Source organism: Necator americanus, chromosome II, assembly GCF_031761385.1.
Source record: "Necator americanus strain Aroian chromosome II, whole genome shotgun sequence".
NCBI lineage: Eukaryota > Metazoa > Nematoda > Chromadorea > Rhabditida > Ancylostomatidae > Necator > Necator americanus.
In genome coordinates, this window is record NC_087372.1 from 29640728 (window position 1) to 29661770 (window position 21043).

The 21043-nt window shown below is 39.5% G+C and overlaps 1 protein-coding gene across 2 annotated transcripts; it reads left to right on the top strand.

Annotated features, from left to right (window-relative positions):
- Window positions 1-729: 729 nt before the first annotated feature.
- On the top strand, window positions 730-20134 carry RB195_019891 (uncharacterized protein; the record flags this gene model as incomplete). Of its 2 annotated transcripts, XM_064187948.1 has the most annotated exons (23): window positions 730-921; window positions 4380-4432; window positions 4491-4587; window positions 4649-4758; window positions 7157-7241; window positions 8369-8511; window positions 11636-11760; window positions 13901-14037; window positions 14205-14327; window positions 15411-15542; window positions 15596-15726; window positions 15827-15996; window positions 16790-16899; window positions 16985-17109; window positions 17209-17308; window positions 17630-17741; window positions 18122-18254; window positions 18316-18436; window positions 18907-18990; window positions 19478-19642; window positions 19693-19856; window positions 19920-19992; window positions 20051-20134. In XM_064187948.1, the coding sequence occupies 23 exons, from the start codon at window positions 730-732 to the stop codon at window positions 20132-20134; spliced, it is 2769 nt and encodes a 922-aa protein (XP_064043828.1). The 2 variants fall into 2 exon arrangements, with proteins under 2 accessions (XP_064043828.1, XP_064043829.1); XM_064187947.1 differs by lacking the exons at window positions 730-921; window positions 4380-4432 and having other exon boundaries at window positions 4492-4587.
- Between the last annotated feature and the right edge of the window lie 909 nt (window positions 20135-21043).

Below are 21043 nucleotides of genomic sequence, written 5' to 3' on the forward strand. Positions count from 1 at the left end.
TGTCATAACATAATATAGGGTTTTAAGTCCTTTTTGCTGCATTACTCGCTTTATTTCATGTAGACATAGATCAGATTAAAATGAATAAATGAACTAGCTTACTATACATACTTACTACGTTCAAGGTTGTAGTTTACAAGCATATTAAAGCTGTTTTTTAGACTTTCTAAAAGATTTTATGATTAAAATTGACAATTATTACCCGAGTTTTCCTTTCTATATGTTTACGCACTCCTACACAATTATCCCGCACTATTGCAATTATCACTTCTTCAGATAGAGCTGACTTCCCCCCGTCGAGAGATTAGAATCGGTTGAGCGGCTCTAGAAACAATTAAATGGTATATTTGATGATTTCATATTTTCATGAATCAGGTGAATTCTCACCCCGTGGACCACCCGTAAGAAAAGTCTTCGTTCTTGAAATGTGGAAACATTAGCATCCATTTTCCGTTTACATTGCTGCTCCTCTGCGCTCCCCTCATTCTTCGTTCGATTTCTCCTTCCAGCCCGGTTTCTGCCCCGAATATCCATCATTTTGCAGTCGAATTTATCATTTCATTGTTCTATGGCTGCGCTATAAGTCGTGGAAATTCTTCATAAGTAATGGTTCATTCCTATTGAACGTGTAATCTGTTCCTCATTTCATATTCCTCTTTTTTTACTGTATTTCTTAATTTTATCGTGTCGGGTGCAATATTTTCTTCCTGGCCGAGCGCTTTGTAACATATGCTTTCGTTTGATGACGATATTGATCGAGGTGTGCCGACGACGAGGAGAGACGCGGACGGGGGATTCCCCGGGCGAGTGCACAGAGAAGCAGTGCCTGAGAAGAGATTGGAGCGAGAGGAGCAGTTTTCAGAAAAACCTCCTCATCAACATATCAACCTCGGCCTCCACTGCTCGAAGAGCTTAGAACGAGTGGGCGTGGCCGTTCATCCGCACGTTCCCGCGCTCTCCGGATTCGTATGCAGTTCGTTTTCGGAATCGAGTCGACGAAACACCCTTGAACACTTCATTTTCTTCTTTCTTTAGTCGATGTCTTTGTTTGCTAAGCTTGCGTATGTACTTACGGGAATCTGTTGGCTGGGGGAGGTGATCTTGCACTTATAGAAAGCACTCAGAAAGTGCTTGCGGTTTCAAGGAACTGGTTTTTTCTTTTTATTTTCACACGAGCGCGGCTACTCGAAACTTCGAAAGAAATGAACTTCCACTTCCGCCCTACTCCTGATTTTTTTTTGAAATTTTTTCACTTTCTCCGGAATGTTGTGAAGGAACTCATGGACATACTACATACGTTTTTATATCGAACTTGATAAATTTATTATGATCTGGTGCTTTTATTAATTCAATTTAATTTATTCATTACAATCTTTGCTGATTCATTCATTTATGCTTATAATTTTGAAATAAAGTTTAGAGAACAATTTCAAAATATTCCCGTCTTATTTATCAGGAACAAGTTCTGCTCTTCAAGTTCGTCTTTTTTTTTACTTTCTCACTTTCGTTTGCAATTTTGTCAGCTCCATTCGATAGTCGTGAGAAGATACTGTAATTGAAATTTGGGCCCTTTTGGGTAGTAGCAAATGAAATAGTAGTAAATGAAAACAAACAATTCTTTTGAACGTTAAAGCTTTTTTGAAAAATAAAGGAAAAGAAATTTGCTATTATGTGAAAAGACTAGCGTTTGTTTAAAGATTATTTTTGTTCTATTATTTTGATGGATGCGAAGTGTTTAATAATATTTTTTAGATCTACATAATGTCTGACCTAACAATTTACTGTTAGGGCCTCCACACGACATCTTCTCTAACCTTTGTTTATACTCTGCGCAAGATTTCACATTTTCTGAGAATTTTCGAAAGTATATTTCTTGAGTATATTGATATGGAAAACCCTAACGATAACTGTATAATTCACATTGATATTAAGATTTATTTTCAAAGTTTTAAAATAGAAAAAAAATAAATACAAAATGGTAAAACTGAATGCAAATGGATAAAAATTGTAAAATAGTCAAAAATTATAAATTATTGACAATTCTTTCCCGAAAGTTTCAGGGGAACAGTTGAAAAATCTCTTCAGTTTTCTTCAGTTTCAAATGAATTAAAATATTTTCATATTTTGATTCATTTGAAAGAAAAAAGAAAATCATTCACCGTGTGCTGTTGAATCATTCATAGTTTTCTTCGCCTACTCAGCGATTACATCTATGCATATTTCGAGCATATCCGCTTTTCACTTCAGAATAACGTCTCTTTTCAACTTCTCTTCGTTCCGCCATCCCCGCTTTTCGTCAAATTCTTCTCCGGGCTGTCTTGCTGTTTATTTTATGGTTCTATGGTGCTTATGACTATTGACATGAGACACTTCGCTCGTTATTGCATTCGAACGCGTACTCGTCTTTTTCAAATCGGGAATAGCTTCGATAGACTTCGCTTCGCTGATTCGAATGATTTTCATCGGTTACTTTGTAAATGAGCTCCGATAGACTGGTTGGCGACTGTCGCCAACCGACTGTCAATAAGCAGTACACTCATACTCGTAATGATGTAGCTGCCACTTCATCCTCCGTCTTCCCTCACGTTTGCACTCTCCACAATTTCTTATCAAATATTTTCTCAGAAATATTTTAAATTTTGAATTACAGTAAAAAAAAACACTGAAATTGATTTCATGCGAAGTCACGTACTCAGAAATTGAGTGTTGATGAGAAATTTGTGAAAGATGTCAATTGAATTTTGCACGAAATTGGTCGGATACCGTAACTGAAAGCGAGCCTACGCATATCAATGATATAATAATGCATTTGAAATATGGAGATGAGTTCATTACACGAAAAGTCGATATAGTTGGAAATTTTTAATAATTTATGAGTCCCGTTATTAGATGATCTGTCTCTTCGCCTTTTTATCTGCATCGATTTATTTTGTGGTCAAGCAAAGTAATTAATTAAATGTGTGCTTAATATAAATGCAATATAATTGCATTTATAATTGTATAATTGCACTTAATACAGTATGAACGACAAATCTCAGTATAAAGCCCATAGAATTGATGTTTGAATAGTCTCATGCCGCACAATTCAAATAAATGTTTTGGAAAAAAAATTTTATCTATCACACTAGTTCTTTAATCGTCAGATCCCTTAAAACTCATAATTTTCGGTTCAGAGGTAGTGTTTCAGAGGTAGGCGTGACAGTCTAGGATTCGACTCTTTTTTCAATTTTTAAACTGTTTATGATACTTCAGGAATGTTTAAAGGTTTCAGGCATAATTAAATGTAGAACTTTCAAGGAAAAAACCCGAGAAATCGTTTTGTCATAGTTTGAAATTGTTCAAAGACAGTTATCGTGAAAAGCATCACTCATTTATCTTTACGAGAAAAAAAACCAAAACTTTTTCAGCTACAGTAAACTCCGAATTTTTGAGTTACAGTAAACTGCATTACTTTAATTTCTTTTTCCAATGAGTTTCCATTAATTTCTGAGCACAGATCCAATTTTACTGCTGTGCAACCCACGTGCCAAACTTAACGAAGACAAGGAGTAAAAAGTTCCAGAAACGAGCATTGACATAAAATTCCAGAGAGTTTTGCATGTCCTGTTGATTAGCGCTCTTCATACTTATACTATTTCATTATTTCTCTCTATTTTTTGTTTTGCTCCATAGCAATTCTTTCCATGTAGTTCATTGAAGATCAAACAGTTTTCTACTCTGAACTACTAAAGGATTCAAATTATTTCAAAGAAATTCAAAAGTACAAAAATAATATTTTCATGGAGCACTACTTCTAACAATGTATTCAACAACAACGGATTGTTGTCTCAATGGATTGAGTATTAGTTGGAGAAAATTTATATAACCTCTTCTCTTCATGTGTGTTCAAATGTCAAAGTTATCTTTCGCCGAATTTTATTTTATAGAAGAAAAAATTCCTTACGACTCTTAGTAAGAACCTCTTTTTTCGTTGGCATTTAATTCATTGACACCTGAACTTTTATCACGCTCTATCTCCTGAACTGGTACCAACAATGTCATTGATAAGAGCCGTAATAGAAATGACAAAAACGAAAGTACATGATAAATTTTGTAAAATGAAATATAAAAAGATTGGTTTAAGAAAATATAAACAAAATATAGAATAATTTTATAAAAAAAAATAAAATATTGAAAATAATAAAATACTAATATGAATACTGAATGATAGTAACAAAGTAAATAAATAGAAACTAAACATTAAAAATAATAATGAATACTAACCAAAACTTCAATTAATACTAAATAAATAATAACATTAGTATAATATTATGATGTATTCACCCATGTTATTGCTCTGATACACTGTACATCTGACTTTATGATTTTATGATTCATAGGAAAACAAAAAGCGCACCTCTGAACGTTCAAACCTCATTGTTGTCGTCACAGGGTAGTGAGGCGCAATTGCGCCTCCTAGAACTTTCTCTTATTCATTGTTTTCGTTCCAGAATGACAGCAGTCATCGTCATGGATGACTCAGAAAAAAGATGCCTATTAACACCAACCTCATTGTCGGATTCGAGGCAGAATTTTTCGTTCGTACAGGTCAGCGATGTGACTTTTTTTCTGGATTTTCTCCACGTTCATAGACGTTTTTCGATTACAGAGTGCCGCAGATGTTCAGGATGATCCACCTTCATTACCATCTCCTGACGCTCAAGACACTCCACGAACCCCAACGCCTAATCTACTATTGAACTGTCCGCTCATCTACAGGTGTGTACACGCATACATGCACGCAATCAAAAATTGCGCCAATTCAGTGCGAAGATCGAAAATACCCTCTTGATTTACAGTCCATAGATTACGGTAGCTTTAAAGTCCATCTTCACTGCTCAGATGAATCTAGTATCAAAATTAATCAGAAAAATACTTACAAAAACCGCATACAGGGAATAAGACGCAGCATATAATGCATTAAATAAAAAATTGAAATAATTATATCAAAGATACGATGATACAATGGGTGCGATACAATGGATGCGAAAAATTTGTCAGATGTTCTGTTAAAACGTTGTTCTTGTGCATTTGTGTATTTTGTTTAATATCAGTAGGTACGTTTTTTAGCGATAATAATGGAGATCAATATGTGCGCTAAAAACGCACTTATTATTATTTATTATCATATAATTATTATCATATATATAACGCATGTCTGAATGAAAGAGAAGTTTCATATGTCTTAGATTTCAAAAAAAAAGCGTTGTTTACTCACGGATACAGGCGAGGGATCATAGAGCATTACTTCTTTCACTTGGTGTTTCTATCTAAAAAGACCAGTCAACATTAAAATATTAAATTAAAATTAATTTCATCATTAAAATGGAGGAGCAGAGGAAAAAAGTAGTGATTTTCGGTTCTTGATTAATTCGTAGTTTATCGGATTTAATGAAGCACACCATTTTTCGATTACTGTGACCCATTGTGTTTTCTCCGTTATCATCTAACTTAGCATGTCCCAAGTCCCTATGGCCGTTGCTTGTGTTACCAATTCCTGGAAGAATGCACAGAACAAAAAAAAACAAGGTAACGTTACCTTGATGTGGCTCGCGACCTCAAGGCTTACTATGGATCTGATCGAATGCAGATCAGCGACCTTCTTATTAAGATTTTCAAAAGATTTTGAAAAAAGCGCTTTCTATTGTCTATTTATTTGTTTTTCGTTAATAGAGTGCTTTTTTAAACCTAATCATTATTTTTGTCACTTTTCCTTCTCACAGATGCTCTCTACCGCTTCCATTGTATGAAGACCTATATAAATTGGCTCAAACGGTTTTCCTTTTTTATTAAAAAAAATAATGACAACTAAGCAGTCATTTTCCTGGTCATCTGAATCAGTGCTCCGAAGGCTTGAATGTAGATGTACAATGCCTCTCAGTATAAAATAATTCCGTTACCTTTTTTGGATAAGAAGGGAACAAAAAGGGGGAAGTGAGTGGCAAATTTAGTTTTCAAAGTACCCGTGCACTATCGATAACTGGACATTTCTATCGGTATATTTTGCAGAGTTTGCTCTTTTTTTAAAGATATTTTCGGATGCGCGCTAATATTATTCGGTGAATCTAATAAGTCTGGACAGCTTCAATTTACTGCAATTTCTTCTCGCTCACATACATTTCTACAGTATACCTCTCTAATCATATGCCGAAATAGCGCCTGATTTCATGTGATTCTCCTACAGTACAAATCTTATTGTTCTTTACACGAAAACATTCATAAATGTGTTTACTGAAAGCAATGTGGGATGAGAAAACACCTCTTCTCTATGGTTCTCGCTTTTTTTCGAAACTGTAAAGTATTGTACTAAATAACTTTATTTATCAAATCAATTGTTCTATAATTTTTGCTTACCTGTTAAATAGTATGAACTTACTCTGTGTCAGTAGAATTTTTCACTACAGTATTTTCATTATAGGAGAAAAGCGGAACATTTCAATGTAATTTTATTCGGCTATTTATGCACTAGTTTTTATGTTTCTTACACTCCTAAATGTTCTTACACTCCTATTTATCATAATTACCGTAATATACACCATAGATATTTACCATGTCGAAAAGTTATGTGCATTGATGATCTCTGGTGCACTTGCACAACCAGACTAAAAAGATGCAGTTGCTGGAGCTGAAATCCCCCGTTGTCGCTTGAAAACGGGAATCACTCATCCACTGATCCCTGGATCAGACATCATAACTTTTTTGATTCAAATATTCATGCGAAAAGTATGCCAAGTGTATGGAGCAAGAAGGGCAGAAAGTCTTGCTGTTTATCACCTGCAAACCTTCCTCTTCTCTTCTTTAGAGATGAATTCCTATCAATCCGAAAGTGATGTCATCCAGCAGATGGCACCTTATGCATTAGGAATTATTTTGTGAATATATGCAGCAAAATGCAGTTAGTTGTTTTACATGACTTACGAAGTCACATCATCGATCGATGACATCATTAAGCCGGGAAGAGCGTTGCTTCCCACACATGCATGTGCTTAGCGTGGAATTAAATATCCTGAGAGAGTGGGGAAGCAGAACGAAGCGTTAAAAAGTGATCTCTGCTTGGCTGTTAGGTGCTTGAGGGGCAAAATGTCGTGAGCACCACTGTACGTGATCAGTGTTTCAGTGAACCAGCACTTGCCGGACAATGTCATCAGATGCCAGTCTCGTTGGCGCCAATCTTTGCTATCAGCGATACGGCGCTGCCACAGGTGAGAAGCGCTTGTTTTTCGCTGGAATTTATTTAATTTTTCCTCTAAATAGAAACACATGACTAAAACTAGTCTCCATAACAAAAGAAGTATTTTCCACGAAATACATTATAGCTAAAGGTGAGTGTAGCGCAGTCTGTAGGAGGTTCCGCTGTCTGCACGATCGATTGGCGGTTCGAATCCGTCCAATGAACCAACCCTTTCTTCCCCCGAGGTCGACAGACTGGTACAAGATTTGTCTGGAAGAATAAAAGCACTGACTCGACACATCGGCTGCAAGTCATTGTATAGGTTGGACGCGTGTTCGTAAACCTCAAACGGTTCTGAAGTGAACGTTGTAGCGGGTCCTAAGCAGAATTCCTGTTCGGAGAAATTTTTGAATTCCCCCACTGGTTGGCATCATTTAGGACGTAGTTTACAAGTATTGTAATATCATATGGAAAAAAATGATATGACAATATCATAAAAAAAAACGTTGCCTATGAATCTAAGGCATCAGAAGTACTCTAGGTATCAGCTTATCCAACGAAGCAACTCCTTACACTCATAGCATTGACAAAACAACACCACGTAGAGTAGATTGCTTTTGGAACAGCCCGATAAAACAACTCTTAAAACTCGTACGAGTAATGTTGTCCACCTTACTAGGTTTCGCTTCGTCAATCCTGAGCCCGTAAAGAGTTTCATCGTTAGAGAAACTGATGCTTCTCGATTTATAGGGAATATTTCGTATTTTTGTTGTGCCTCTGAGATTTGCAAACTTCGTCACGAAATCTGTCTTCTAAAGCAGAACACGACACCTCCGAACATATCGTTTAAGAAAAATTCAAGTAGGCACGGCACAACCGATATGACGCGTAATATTTTAACTCTGATTTTTGTTGCTTGCTTTTCTCTCGCTTGCCGTTTGTTTACAGTCTGGAAAATATCCGAAATTTGATCTTGTTTTTCTGCCACTGCCATCGCTACTGATTAACCGTAGAGCTTCGAAAATAAGTTTACCGGCGCTCATCGGACAATCGCGTGGTAGTCCACCGTTCGGGATTTGTACAGTTTTTGATTTTTTTTTTTTGAAAAGAGATCATTGAGAACAGTAAAATGCATGAAATCAATATATTGGTTTCCAGATGTGCTTAAACCGTAAGAGCGACAGCGGTATAGCTTCAAGCAACGCTGTCAACGAGGATGAAGCGCAACCAGGTGAACAGGCAACGCCGAAGTCATCGATGTACATGTCGGACGTTTCATTTGCAACCAGTATCGCCGGAGGGTAAGTTTCGACTAACGAAAATAACTTTGAAAAGTCTCTAATATCCAGGATTCAACGTCTGTTTCGAAATCAAAAATCAACCTCTCTATTCACCTAAAGGTGATCTTCCCTTAATTTTTTTTCCTTCGCGAACTCCTCGATAGTTGCTTACATGTGTTTATTTATTTATTACAAAACCACTAATTATGCACAAAAGTCAATAATAGCAATTATATGGCAACATTTGCCAGAAGATTTTAAGAAATCGGATTGTTGGAAAATGAGGGAAATTTGTGTGTAACTGGAGGGAGAGCGTGTGGTACGCCACTGTGTTTTTGCACCGTTGAAAATCGAACCATGGCCACGCACCTGATAGGCGAGCATTCTACCACTGAACCATTGTCAAATGGTGTACATATGTGTCGGATTTGATAAGACAATATATGAATCCTTATGTGAATTTATACTTCCAATTTTGCAAATCAATACAAGTGATTAGTCCTTCGATTATAGGGACAGATTGGAAACTTTTTTAGTACCTTTTTATTAATTGGACAATTGTTAAATATATATTTTTTAAAATTATTTACTTACCATTATGATCTCCAGGCTCACGCTGGACGCAGACCTTTCCATATGGTCGCTTCACCCGCACAACTGTAGTTTTTTTATGAGAAAGTGAGTGAGTGTACAGAAACATTCGACCGATCGATAGGCTTCTTATTTGGTCATTAAATGACACTTCCAGAACCGCACGTGGATCGGCACTATAACAGAACTTTAACAGAAACATGAAAAAGTGGAAGAAGTGCCACACATCGAAATGTTTATTGCTGCATTTCCGTCCACCCATTATATATTTCCTAGACATTACTTTTTCTGACTACTTTTTCGCAGGATTAACAGATGTTGCCTATTTGGAAGTGTTAATTATCCATTTGGTTCCAGAGAAATGAAATGTAAAGGAAATGAAGTCCCAAAGAAATGTGACATGTCAGAGAAATCTATTTAAACATGAAAAGAAAAGAATTGAATTCAAAAGTTTGTTAAACGTTCAATCTTAGCACTATTTGAACAGAAGGAAAGTTCTAGAACTGATTGCATCCATAAAATTCCCATCCATAAAATCTACTTTGAACCATTGAGGAAGCGAACGGCATGCTTAATGTTCTGCAACTCTCACCATTCTTTTATTAAAACGTTTTTATGTTTTTTTTTACATCTCGCAAAGAGTTTATTTGTTTGTTTACTAATTTCTCCTGTCATTTATGTATAATACTTAGTTTCATATCCTTTCTTTAGGTTCATTACCACAAAGCTACTATTCTTCGAGGTTTTTTTCAATATACTAGTAAAAAACTTTAAAAAAAATTGTAAAAACTTTAAAAAAAAAGATCATTGAACATGTAACAAACCTTCGTATTTCTTTTTTTTTACAACAGGCTCAAGTCTGAAGTACAGCTGTAGCCGGACGTTCAGACTGGTGTATCGGCACATCTACAAAATGATACTACGACTGACTACTGTGACTGAAGTAACCGAAGGAGCTAACTAAAAAGTGTGACAAAGGCCTCCGATGCCACACCGTTCTCAAAAGGCTATTAGTCTTTCGTGCTTTTGAAGATGTACGAAGACGATTCTTCTTATTCATCGCCAATGACAATGAATGTAGAACCGCAGAATCTTTCCTCACTCAATTAACAGCGAAAGTCCATTCCTTAATGTTTCTGGAAGTACTAAGCACATGATTCGAGGGAGTTGAATTTGTGTCATATACACTGAAAAACCGAGTGCTTAGGATAATTTTGTATATGAAAGCACTAAAACATCCAGAAGAATTTTTAACGAGGGCTCTTCTAGGATTCGCAATTATTTTCCTCATTATTTGGTTTGCGAGCCCTCGCTATTCAGAAAGGTTTTTAATTGCTGCCCGTGTAATGAGAGATTTTTTTTGGTCCGGTACCATTTAACACTAGCCAGCAGCTGTAGTTCTCGACGGTGGCTTTCGTTGGCTTCTTCTACCTCATCGACAAATCAATTACTGTCGACTACTTCGCTCTTCGTTGCTCAGCCCTTCCGGGATGGGCTTCTGATTATGTTGTGTTGGATTTTCTGGATGCGGACGTGTTTTTTCGTCTTCCTCACCACCCATCCTGGGAGACCAAAGCCCAGCGCTTGTTTGTTCTGCCCGCTGCATCGCTCCGACTATCAACGTAGCTGGGGAGATTCCAAAGATGTAGAAGAAAAAACCGAGCGGGAACCTTTGTGAAACTGGACACTGACTAATTGTAGAGCGTTTATATTTGTCCTTATGGATTGAAATCGATGTGGCGGCCGCAAAGGCGGAATTTTAGCACCTATCAACTGCTTCGGATTTGAAATTAATGCTCTACCAGATAAAAAGCAGTGAATTCCTTGTACATAAGGCAGTTTAGTGCAGACTAGGGATATTTTTCTTCAAAGTGTCTGTCCTACCCTTGTAGATAAGGGGAAATTACACTCCTTTCTGTTGATGAATGACAAGAGAAAAACTTCGGCGTTCACGGAAGCTTCCACATCAAGGGGTATTGATTAACACCATATTTGTATACAATTCAGTTCATATTACAGCTTCGAAGTTGCTATTTTTTTACAAAAGCAAGTATTCTTCTCAAGTGCAGCCTTCTACCACCATTTTAGTTCATTTTTTCAACTCCAATCACCTGGCGCAGGACTGTATACTTTGCATGTGAAGAAGATTTTTTTCTTTTCTTTCCGGTCTACAGGCCACAAAATTATGTCTATAATACGAATTCTGTTCGCGAAATTAAGAAGAAAAATGACGCATTCGAAACGACGGGAAGAGGGAATCCAGAAAACTTCATATTTTGATTTGGGAATCGTTTCTTCTACTTTATACTTCTTTTGTCGTGCAATTATGCACTTAGAGGTGTGAAAAATCCAAGGAATATGGGGAAAATGCGCAAATACATAGCTGTGAATTTTGTCATTTTCCTTTCCACTTTTGTTTTTTTTTTATTTTAATTTTTTCATTATTTTATTTTTTTTTTGTTTTTGTTTTAACTTTCCTCTTGCTCTTCGCCATGTAAATCTGGATGGAATATTACAATGCTTTTAAAAATTGCCAATGCATGAGGGATTTTAGACGACAAAGTCACAAACCATCGTTTTCAACGCGAGAAATACGGGAACAACATCAACGAATGCAACAAAAGTATCGCGAAGACACAAAAAGAGAACGACGATTCACGGATCCTGTTGATTTTGAAGGTATTTGTTTCTTTTTCCTCCGATTCTTCGAATAAAATTACGTGAATTCTCACATATTTCCTTTTGTCTTTAGTGCATCTTCGTTTCCTGCCTTCTGCACTTCCCTAATTTCCTCCATTCTCTTCTTCCTCTACTTCCCGGTGATAATCATCTTGTGAAGCCTAGTAGCTATGGCCAAAGCTTATTCCTCTTTTTGTGCTGTTTGATCGTAGATCCGTAGCGGCAGCAGCGGTGGCAGCAGCGGCGAATAAACATTGTGATTAATGTGCCATTGATAGGGATGCAGTGGAACGCTGCATGGGTAAGAAGCGTGTTTGTATGAGGGATTTTTGGTTCTCCTATAGCTGAAAATATTGTCGGGAATGAGTTTCAGTCTGTAGCATTTAGCTGTACACTGAGAGGATGAGATTTTAGTGTAGATTGTTTGGAAACAGTGAATAGTTAGGTTCATCGCTAGTTTTCTAGAAAATGCACAGGATTAAGGGGTTCGAACATTTATATTCTTCTTGACACCGCTCAGTTTTTTTTAAACTACATTATCGTGGTACATATGTATTCCATGGTTTGGCTATGCTTTCATTCAAATTTTGTCCCATTCGACGGCCACAATCAGTGTTTCAAATCCGTTGTTTGGGACCAATTTTAGGTGTTGTTCAGAAAAAGGACAGAAGCATGAAAACTTTTCTTTATTTCTCAAAAAAGCCCTAATAGGTTTCGAATCGCATTCAGAAAATCTTCATTGAAGTGTGAATTTACGGGGCCTTCGCCACTATTCGATTTCCTTTACATATTATCGTAGAACATGACCTCAAACGCTAAGAGTAGTAGAATTTAAGTTTGAACAAGACGCTCACTACCTCTCTGTGGGTGCGATGGTTTCATGTTATCAGGAGTCAGACATTGCCATATAGTATAAATCAAAAAGTCGTTTTGCTTCCTTCATTCTTCTGTAGTTATTCGTCGATGCCGACCTTACCCCAATCTCGCTTTCGTCCTCAAATATTCTTTCAGAGTGGAATTGTTTGCGTAAAAACAGTCAACTCAAATTCTATATTTTTCGAATGATATCCTGCGCGCTTAGTAGAATAAGATCTGTACCAAACATAGAATAGAGCATTAACTTCGGATTCGCAGAGTAAGGCTGAGAGAAGAGGTTCTTCTTTCTTGGATTCGATTTCCCGGTATTGTCTAGCAAAGGTGAATACGAGGCTCACCGAAACGCGATGCGCGAATAAAGGTTACCTGATAAAGAGAGAAACTACATGGGAACTCTACAGAAGTGCAGCAATTAGTGTACAGTTGTTTCGGAGACGTGTACTAAATATCCATGTGGCGTTGTTTACCTAAGCAGGTGCGAAGACTCAGAACGTGACAAAAACAGGAACACGGAGAATATTGTGAAATGTGAATATTGTGGGGTGAGGAGGAGGGAAGGATGGTAGAAAAAGGCAGTGGAAGAATCTTTGTCCTCCACCCAATACAGTGGGATCGCTAATTCTTCGACAGAAGACGAAAAAGACGCGTACGCACGTCCTTTTCGAAGGTGAGCCTGACGGCCTTGCTCCAAGAAGGAGGCGTTATCGCAACGTCTATACTGAAAAAGAAGTAGTGCCCGATCCATTCTCCTCTGAAATAATACTTAGGCCTGCTATTCCACCAACATAGACAACCTCGATTCTGGATGAGAAATCCAAACTTACACCTCCTCAACATTGTAGGTTACGTCGAAAATTTGCGAAGTTCATGCCACATTTTGCTGCCGCATTTAAACTTTAATTTTTTTGTAAACTTAAATTGATTGCTCGCGTGTCTGTACGGAAATCCCTACTTCACCCCGCCCCGGTCCCTGAAAACCGGCCACTCGCACTACAACGAAGCCACGCCCACAAAACCATGCGAGTGATCTGAACCGCCTACGGGACATCGTGCTACAAACCAATGTCGGTTATGTATTTCTTGCTTCAATCGATTGGGACCCATACTCCCTCCTCTATAAATACAGGAAACAGCAAAATCCTCTTTTTTATTTTTCAGAAACTATTCTAAACACTTTTTCTCTATTTTTTGCAGCAACAAAAATCATTTGAAAACTTGGCAATGTTGCAGTGGTGTTCAACGAGTAATCTCTAGTTTTTTGAAGGGATTCTCAATATCATTGGCGGCTGTTCATGGTGGCAGATCTGGATCTACGTGCTGATAGCTATGCAACAAATCCCGCATGCCATGTTCAACCTGAATGTCGTTTACATGATGTACGAACCGGAGCACTGGTGTGAGGTTAGTGCCAGATGGGCATAACGCAAAATTACACTATTTTTACATTTGAATAGATTTCTTCAATATCTTCTCGTTTATTTTCTCTCCGGAGTTTTTTATTCGCCACCTTTGAACGAGCGGTTTATTTGTTGTGCTCACAATCTACTAATATATCGATTGACTTATAGGTACCAGGCTTCGATGATCCGAACGATACCACCGTATATCAATGGGGCCTCCAAGATGTGCAAAACATGTCTTTTGTGTTCCCTAATGAAAACGGAAGAGGAGGAGCGTACATTAGAGACTCGGTGGGTTTTTGGTCCTGGTACTTTTATTTGTCATCAGTCGATTGAATTTGGCGACAGTAAGCATTAAATCTTTATGAGAGGATTATTCTCCGACCCGCTACATACTCATTAGAAAAAAAGAAAAAAGTTCCTCCCTTCCATACTACTGTCTGATATTGCTACTCTTGGAAATTACTTCTACGAGGAATCATAACTGCGAAGGTCTGCTGGAGTTGTCGCTTTGCACCTACCATTCCCATGTTTGCGTAAAGTAGGGCCAAAATGACATAAGCACGGTGCAATTGCGTACGAGGCTTCCCTCGAGGTGGTGCGCTGGAGCGTAGCGGTTAGGAGGGTACTGAAACTCTTGTTGGCACCACCCATCGCTCCACTTTGCGATGGTCCAACCCCGATTCCAACTGCTGCCTCTATCGCGCCGTTCCGAGTGCGTACGCAAATGCACCGCAACTACACTGGCGATTCAGGTCGTTTTGATCCGACTATATGCTACATGCTGACGGGCCAAAACGACCTGGAGCTCCCTAAAGTAGCGTAAGCGGCTGCATGCGGGAGTATCGCGGAGGAGGTAGCAGCGGTTGTGGTCGAGGCGGAACCACCACTGGTTTCGCTCGGACTGCTGCGACAAATGGTGCTAACTACTTTCTACTCTCGATCCCAACCGCTACGCCCAAACGTGCCACTTCGAACGCAGTTCTACTTTTGCGCAAGTTCACCGACCTTCACCTAAAGCGTAAGCATCACTCTATGACATGTAAGCTAAAGTTACTAAGAGAAAAAAGGAAGGTAGACTTCCTCCCTCTCAAGTACATTTTCCTCGCATTCTATTCGCTATTCTCACATCAAACGCGATGTGACCGAAGCGATGTGACGCACCGCTGCCACGATTCTCCGGTCTGTTGATCGACGGTGCAAATTTGTTCCGTTGATGACCTCTCAGGAACAACAGTGCTCATTGTTGCCGAGGACACGTCGCGTAAGTTAGGTTGAACGTGTTGTTTGGCAGGTATGCGCTCGTCAAGATCATTTGGGGTGTGACTAGTCCTCTACTTTTCGTCCTTTTTTTCCTGTAACAATATCTTCCAGTGCCACTACTATGCACGTCCTGTGGAAAGATACAAGGAGCTTAGAAAAATGCCATTACAACAAGCCATCCATAGTGCGTGGAAAGATAGCGCTGTAAAGAAGAAATGCGAACGATATCATTATAAAACGGATGTAAGCACATTTTCTTCTCTCTCAAAACATAATCAATATTGATTTTCTTCCAGGTCATGCACGAGACCATAGTAACAGACTGGAATCTGGTCTGTGATGACTATTTCATGAAGGGACATGCACATCTGTTTTATTCGTTCGGATACTTGGTTGGATGCGTTGTGGGCGGTATGGCGAGTGACAAGTAAGCGCTCGAGAGTTCCCTAGAATGATCGATGATTACCTGCCACTTTATTGATTTGTTTTCGACCTACCAAATAGCAGTTGTGATAGTCTAATTGCAGTTTCGGTCGTAAGCCTACTGTAATCGGTTTCGGTATACTATCGTCGATGTTTGGAGTCTTCTTACCGTACACCACCTACTACCCAATGTTCTTGTTCATTCGTTTCTGCAGTGCCATCTGTAACGAAGCGGCTGATCTTGCTGCGTACACCTTGTGTATGGAAATTACAGGTTCGTTGGCAAGCGTATATCAGTTTATAGAAATATCCAGAGACTCACATTGGAAGTAAACTAAGGTTTTTCCTTCAATTTAAGAACAGTTGCAGTTATCTATGAAAACTTGATTTCGAGTGAACGGGCGAATCACAGAGGTTTGCGGTGTTCGCGCGCGCGTTCGGTTGACGTCTGAGCAGTGGGACTTTCGCTTCACCCGGCCGTCGGCCTGGGACATAACCAACGCCGGATGCGGTGCAACGTTTGGTTTGAAACCCCCTTCGCTTAACCCTTTTGTGTTATTGCATCAAACATCTTATTAACTGTATTAGTATAAAGTAAGCTTGTGGATTGATCTTGGGTCATAGAGGTGGCTTGTTCTGTAGAAATAACACTAAGTACAATATTCCCAGTTAAAAAAATTGTAATCGGATCAAAAGAACCTAAAGTTCGGTGCAGTTGCGTAGGCGGCTGCGCTCCGAACGGTGCCTTAGAGCTAATGGTTGTTATTGGGATGGAACCATTGCTAGCTCCACTCGGACTGCAGCGATGAGTGGGGCTAGCGGGGATCCCCCTAGGTTCCAACAGCTACACTCTACTCGCTTACGCGATACATTCCAGCATAGTAATCCAAATATATGAAGGGGAAGTTCTGGCATGATAAGTATAGAAGCATAGATTGAAACAAAAGTGTTTGTTCTCAATTCCACTTTTTTTGCAAGTCTCCGGATATTTTTGCAAATGAATGTATACATCTAGTTCTAGCAGTATCACTGGTTTTCTTGGCGGTATCCTGGTGGAGTTTTTACAGGAACAAGATATCGAGCTATGGTCGGCAGCATGTTGCAGGTGCCTTGGGCTATGGGGTACGCCCTGCTGGCTCTCATTGCCTACTTAGCAAAGAGTTGGAAAACAGTACAGGTGAGGTCAACGTCAGTACGGATTTTATCATCAACCAGCAGAGGTGGCTACGTCATCTCCCCACTTGTGATAACGACATCTGTAGGTTATTGCTGCTGGACTTCATTTTGGCGCTGTGTTGTTGATCTGTTCGCTACCGGAGTCGCCGCGATGGTTGATGGTGAAGGAAAGAGTTAATGAAGCTGAGGAAGTGATTCGGAAGGCTTGCAGGTGGGGATTAAATACTTTCTGACGTTATATCATGATTGTAATCATACTATAAATATTTAGAAACAGTTTACCTCTCATTTTTTGTATCTTATGCTTCAGAACACCACCATTCCCCTTCAATCTTTGTCGAATCAACAAGGGATCATTGCCTTCCGATCTGGAGCTAGTTTGTCATCGAGAAAAACGGCTAAACAAGAAGGTGAGGTCTTACCATCACATGATCAATATGATATGCAGTTCTAAACACTACTTAAGATAGAGTGATAGATGTGATAGTGTGCACAATTTTTCTCCCAACGAAACTTACTCCAAAATTCATTTATGTGTTTCAACTTTTTTTTTGTAACCAAAACTAAACCAAAACCAAAATAACCAGACCAAAATAACCAAAACTTCGTTATTGAGCATATTCAATTCGGCTTACGCGCCACATGTCTCCGATTAATTATTTTCGGGGCCAACTGTATGTCAGCAAAAAAAAGAATCGCTTTCCTATTTCCTCTGACTTTTTCTTTTACAGGGAAAGGTCGGCATGCTCGATCTATTCAAGACATCTGAGCTGCGATTCCGAACGATTACCATATGCATTGTGTTCATGGCTACAGCGCTTGTATACTATGGTTTGGTTATTGGTGAGTTTTCTTCAGTACTTGGGAGTGAAATCTCAGGAGGAGTGGTGTCAGAGTGCTGCCGGCAACTGTTCCTTCTGTGAAATTTGTGGGAATCCCTTTGGCAGCGCAACAAATTTTCATGCACAAAGTTGTTTATCTATACCTATGATCTGTAAGCTCACGACATTATTCGCATGTATATTATATTGCATCACATGTCGTCACATATCGCACTGTATCGCGCGTATATTCAAACAGGAGGGTGGACGTTAAGTTGTGGTTAACATTCGTTGATGCATGAGATCTATTAGATAAATTTAAACAGCGACTTCGTATCATTCACATTCCTGTTCAAGGAGATTCTATGACTTCAGTTTGTTAACAAAATTATTGCTTTTTAGCGCTATCTGATCAATCAGCGCCAGGAAGGGTGTTGTTCACGGGTAACTTTTTCTTGAACAACGCCGTCGCAGGCGCCATCGAGATTCCCACTTTATTCTGCTGTGTGTGGCTGATGAAATTCGGACGTAAAAAGTGAGTTGCCTCTTTAAACCAGTTTTCTGAGAGTCAACTCAATATTATCCGGAATTTTTAGGGCGCAAATGATGACGCTGGTTGCTGGTGGAATCTCTATCATCGTCGCGATGTTGGCTGTGATCAGTGAAAACTTCATGTTGGCACTTTCATTCATGATGATCGGCAAGATTTGTATCCAGGTAACTTGATTTCCAATGCAGAATCTCGAAGGCATTTCGACCGCAGTGAGAGGTAGTGTAAGGATAGAAAACAAAACCGCTTCGGTGATCAAACCAAGATAACCACAAATCCATGTTCAACCAAGCTAACGCAACGCGTCCGCTGAAGAAGAGATCCGTGATGGTTCCATCAGCCTCTCAGTGCAACAAAACCGCGCCACCCATCGACAGAATGCACCGGCCGGCTCTCACACTCTGCTGCCAGATTCGATCCCTCTTAGCATCCTTTTATAGCAGGTCCTACCGCGTACATTCTGCTTCCATGGGATGACCTCTAGCGACCTTAGTGCTTTTCTATTCTTAGATATGTATCTCGGATCTAAGATATATCAGATCTAAAGAAACTCACTAACTCCTTCTCATATTTCACATAGGGTTGATTATATACAGTTTTCACACTTCACTCCAGTAACTGACATGTAATACTTTAGGGAGCCTTCAACATTCTGTATATCTTCACATCCGAACTGTACCCAACGATCATTCGAAACACGGCAGTAGGAGTGACGTCTATGGTAAGTTTTGTAATATCCCATATGTGTCGGCTGAAGAAGAGAAATCCAGGAAAATGTCGGCAAAAGCACTTTTTTCTTTGTGTGCGGAAATTATGGGCTGCAGTACTACTCTGCGGATCAAGCTTTCTGATTTCTTGTATTATCCGAAGGATCAGTCTAGAACTTCCTTGCTATGAGTTGTGCGCTGTAAACACTAATGTATATTGATATCAATATACATTAGTGTTTACAGCATTACAATATTGATATCAAGTTTGTTGCCCCATAATTATCGCATAAGAGCATATACCATAAAGTTGTGTTGGCCATATATTATGTTGGTTGTTCTATACTTCCGTCTTCAGCAGATCAAATTTATCAGCACAGCTATTCCGCATAAGCATGATACGAGCACCCTCGGTGCAAAACTGCTGAGAAAACGTCTCTGAAATTTGCTGAGCTGTGACATCTACGAAAAATCACTCAGTACACTGTAGTTTTTCTTCAGGTGGCTCGATTTGGATCGGGAGTCTCGTCTTACATTGCACTGTTGTCAATCAACACTTTGCCAATTGTACCGATGATCATCTTTGCGATATTTTCTTTATTCGCTGGGATGCTTGTCAGTGTACTGCCAGAGACCAGCGAGAAACCGTTGCCGGAAACTCTTGACGTAAGAAAAGCCAACTCCTTTAGTTTCTAAGCTCTATTACGAATTTCTAGGATGCTGTCACATTTCTTCGTACGGAACAGAAGGCCTGTTATGGGTGGGGAATTTCCGGCCCACACACTCGAAGCATTTCTCTTCATGAACATCCATCAACAGAGGAAAACGGCAATGCCTTTCATGGAGATAAGGACGAACAGGGAGATGTACCGGAATCTGGGTATGTTGGTTGCTAAAGGTATCCGCAAACTAGATGCCAAGAATAAGTTTGGCTTTTTTGTAGTCGAAGGCGACATCCAGCAGGTGGTCAGCGCCGAATGATCTCTCCACGCCCTCAAATCAATATTCCGAGAAATGTAAGTATTTTTTCCTCTTTCTGGAAGATTTCCGTCCGTGACTTATGGCCCTTTATAGGAAAGCCGCAACGATTCGATCCTTCAAGACTTAGCAGACCTGTCAATTCCGGAACGTCTACCGGAAGCATTCGGGGAAGACTAGAAACCTTTCATCGTCCGATGACGCCGCTTCCATGGCACATATTCTGTTGTTCCTGCGGTATGCGGACGAGTTCCTGGTCAACGGCTGTTGTCGCCGCTCTTGTACAGCACAGCCTTCGTTACTCACGCCCACATGGAGACAATCGCGTTGGCTAGGAGTACGGTGCCGCTTCTTCTCCTGTATCCTACGATTCGTTTAGTTTACTGCAAATTTGGATTTGTCGATGACGTCAACCACGTGTGAACGATCTGATCGCGCACGGATCCGCCCCGCCCTGAGTGCCAGTTTGCCTTCGTTTTTTGTTTTCTCTTCGATTCATTTGCGATTTTTGCGTACATATTCGGGTATTCGTTCCTTCTCGGAATTGTGATTGTATAACCTCATCATTGAACCCACGACCTCACCCAGACCCATAACGGCTATCGATCGCTATGTTGTTTCCTGTTTTTACGCGTTCTCAGCCTGCACGGGTTACGGTGGCTTTGCGTTTCTTTTTTTACGTACTATTACATATTTTGCTCTGAAATCTTAATAGAGCGCTCTAGGAGGCGCTGTGTTACGGCTTTTCCGATTAGCCGAAAAGCTAAGGCCTTTGCATCCACGCCAGCGGACGAGCTTTCATCGCTTGCTAGCATAGAATACCTTGTAGAATACTTCCTTTCTTCAATGTTGTTCATTCGATTTTTTTTCTTCTCTTTCGTTTCTCTTCTATACCATTTCGATTCTCCTATAATCTCCTCCCATTTTGCTCCTACACATCGGCTGCCTTCGCGGATCCTGCGGAAGATCGCACACCTTTCACATGACGTCATCACTCTATATTTGTCCGATGCTGGTGCTCTCGACAGATTTTTTGTTGATTTCTACACAACTTATGTTTTTTTTTTACTTTTATAGGTGTAATCAATA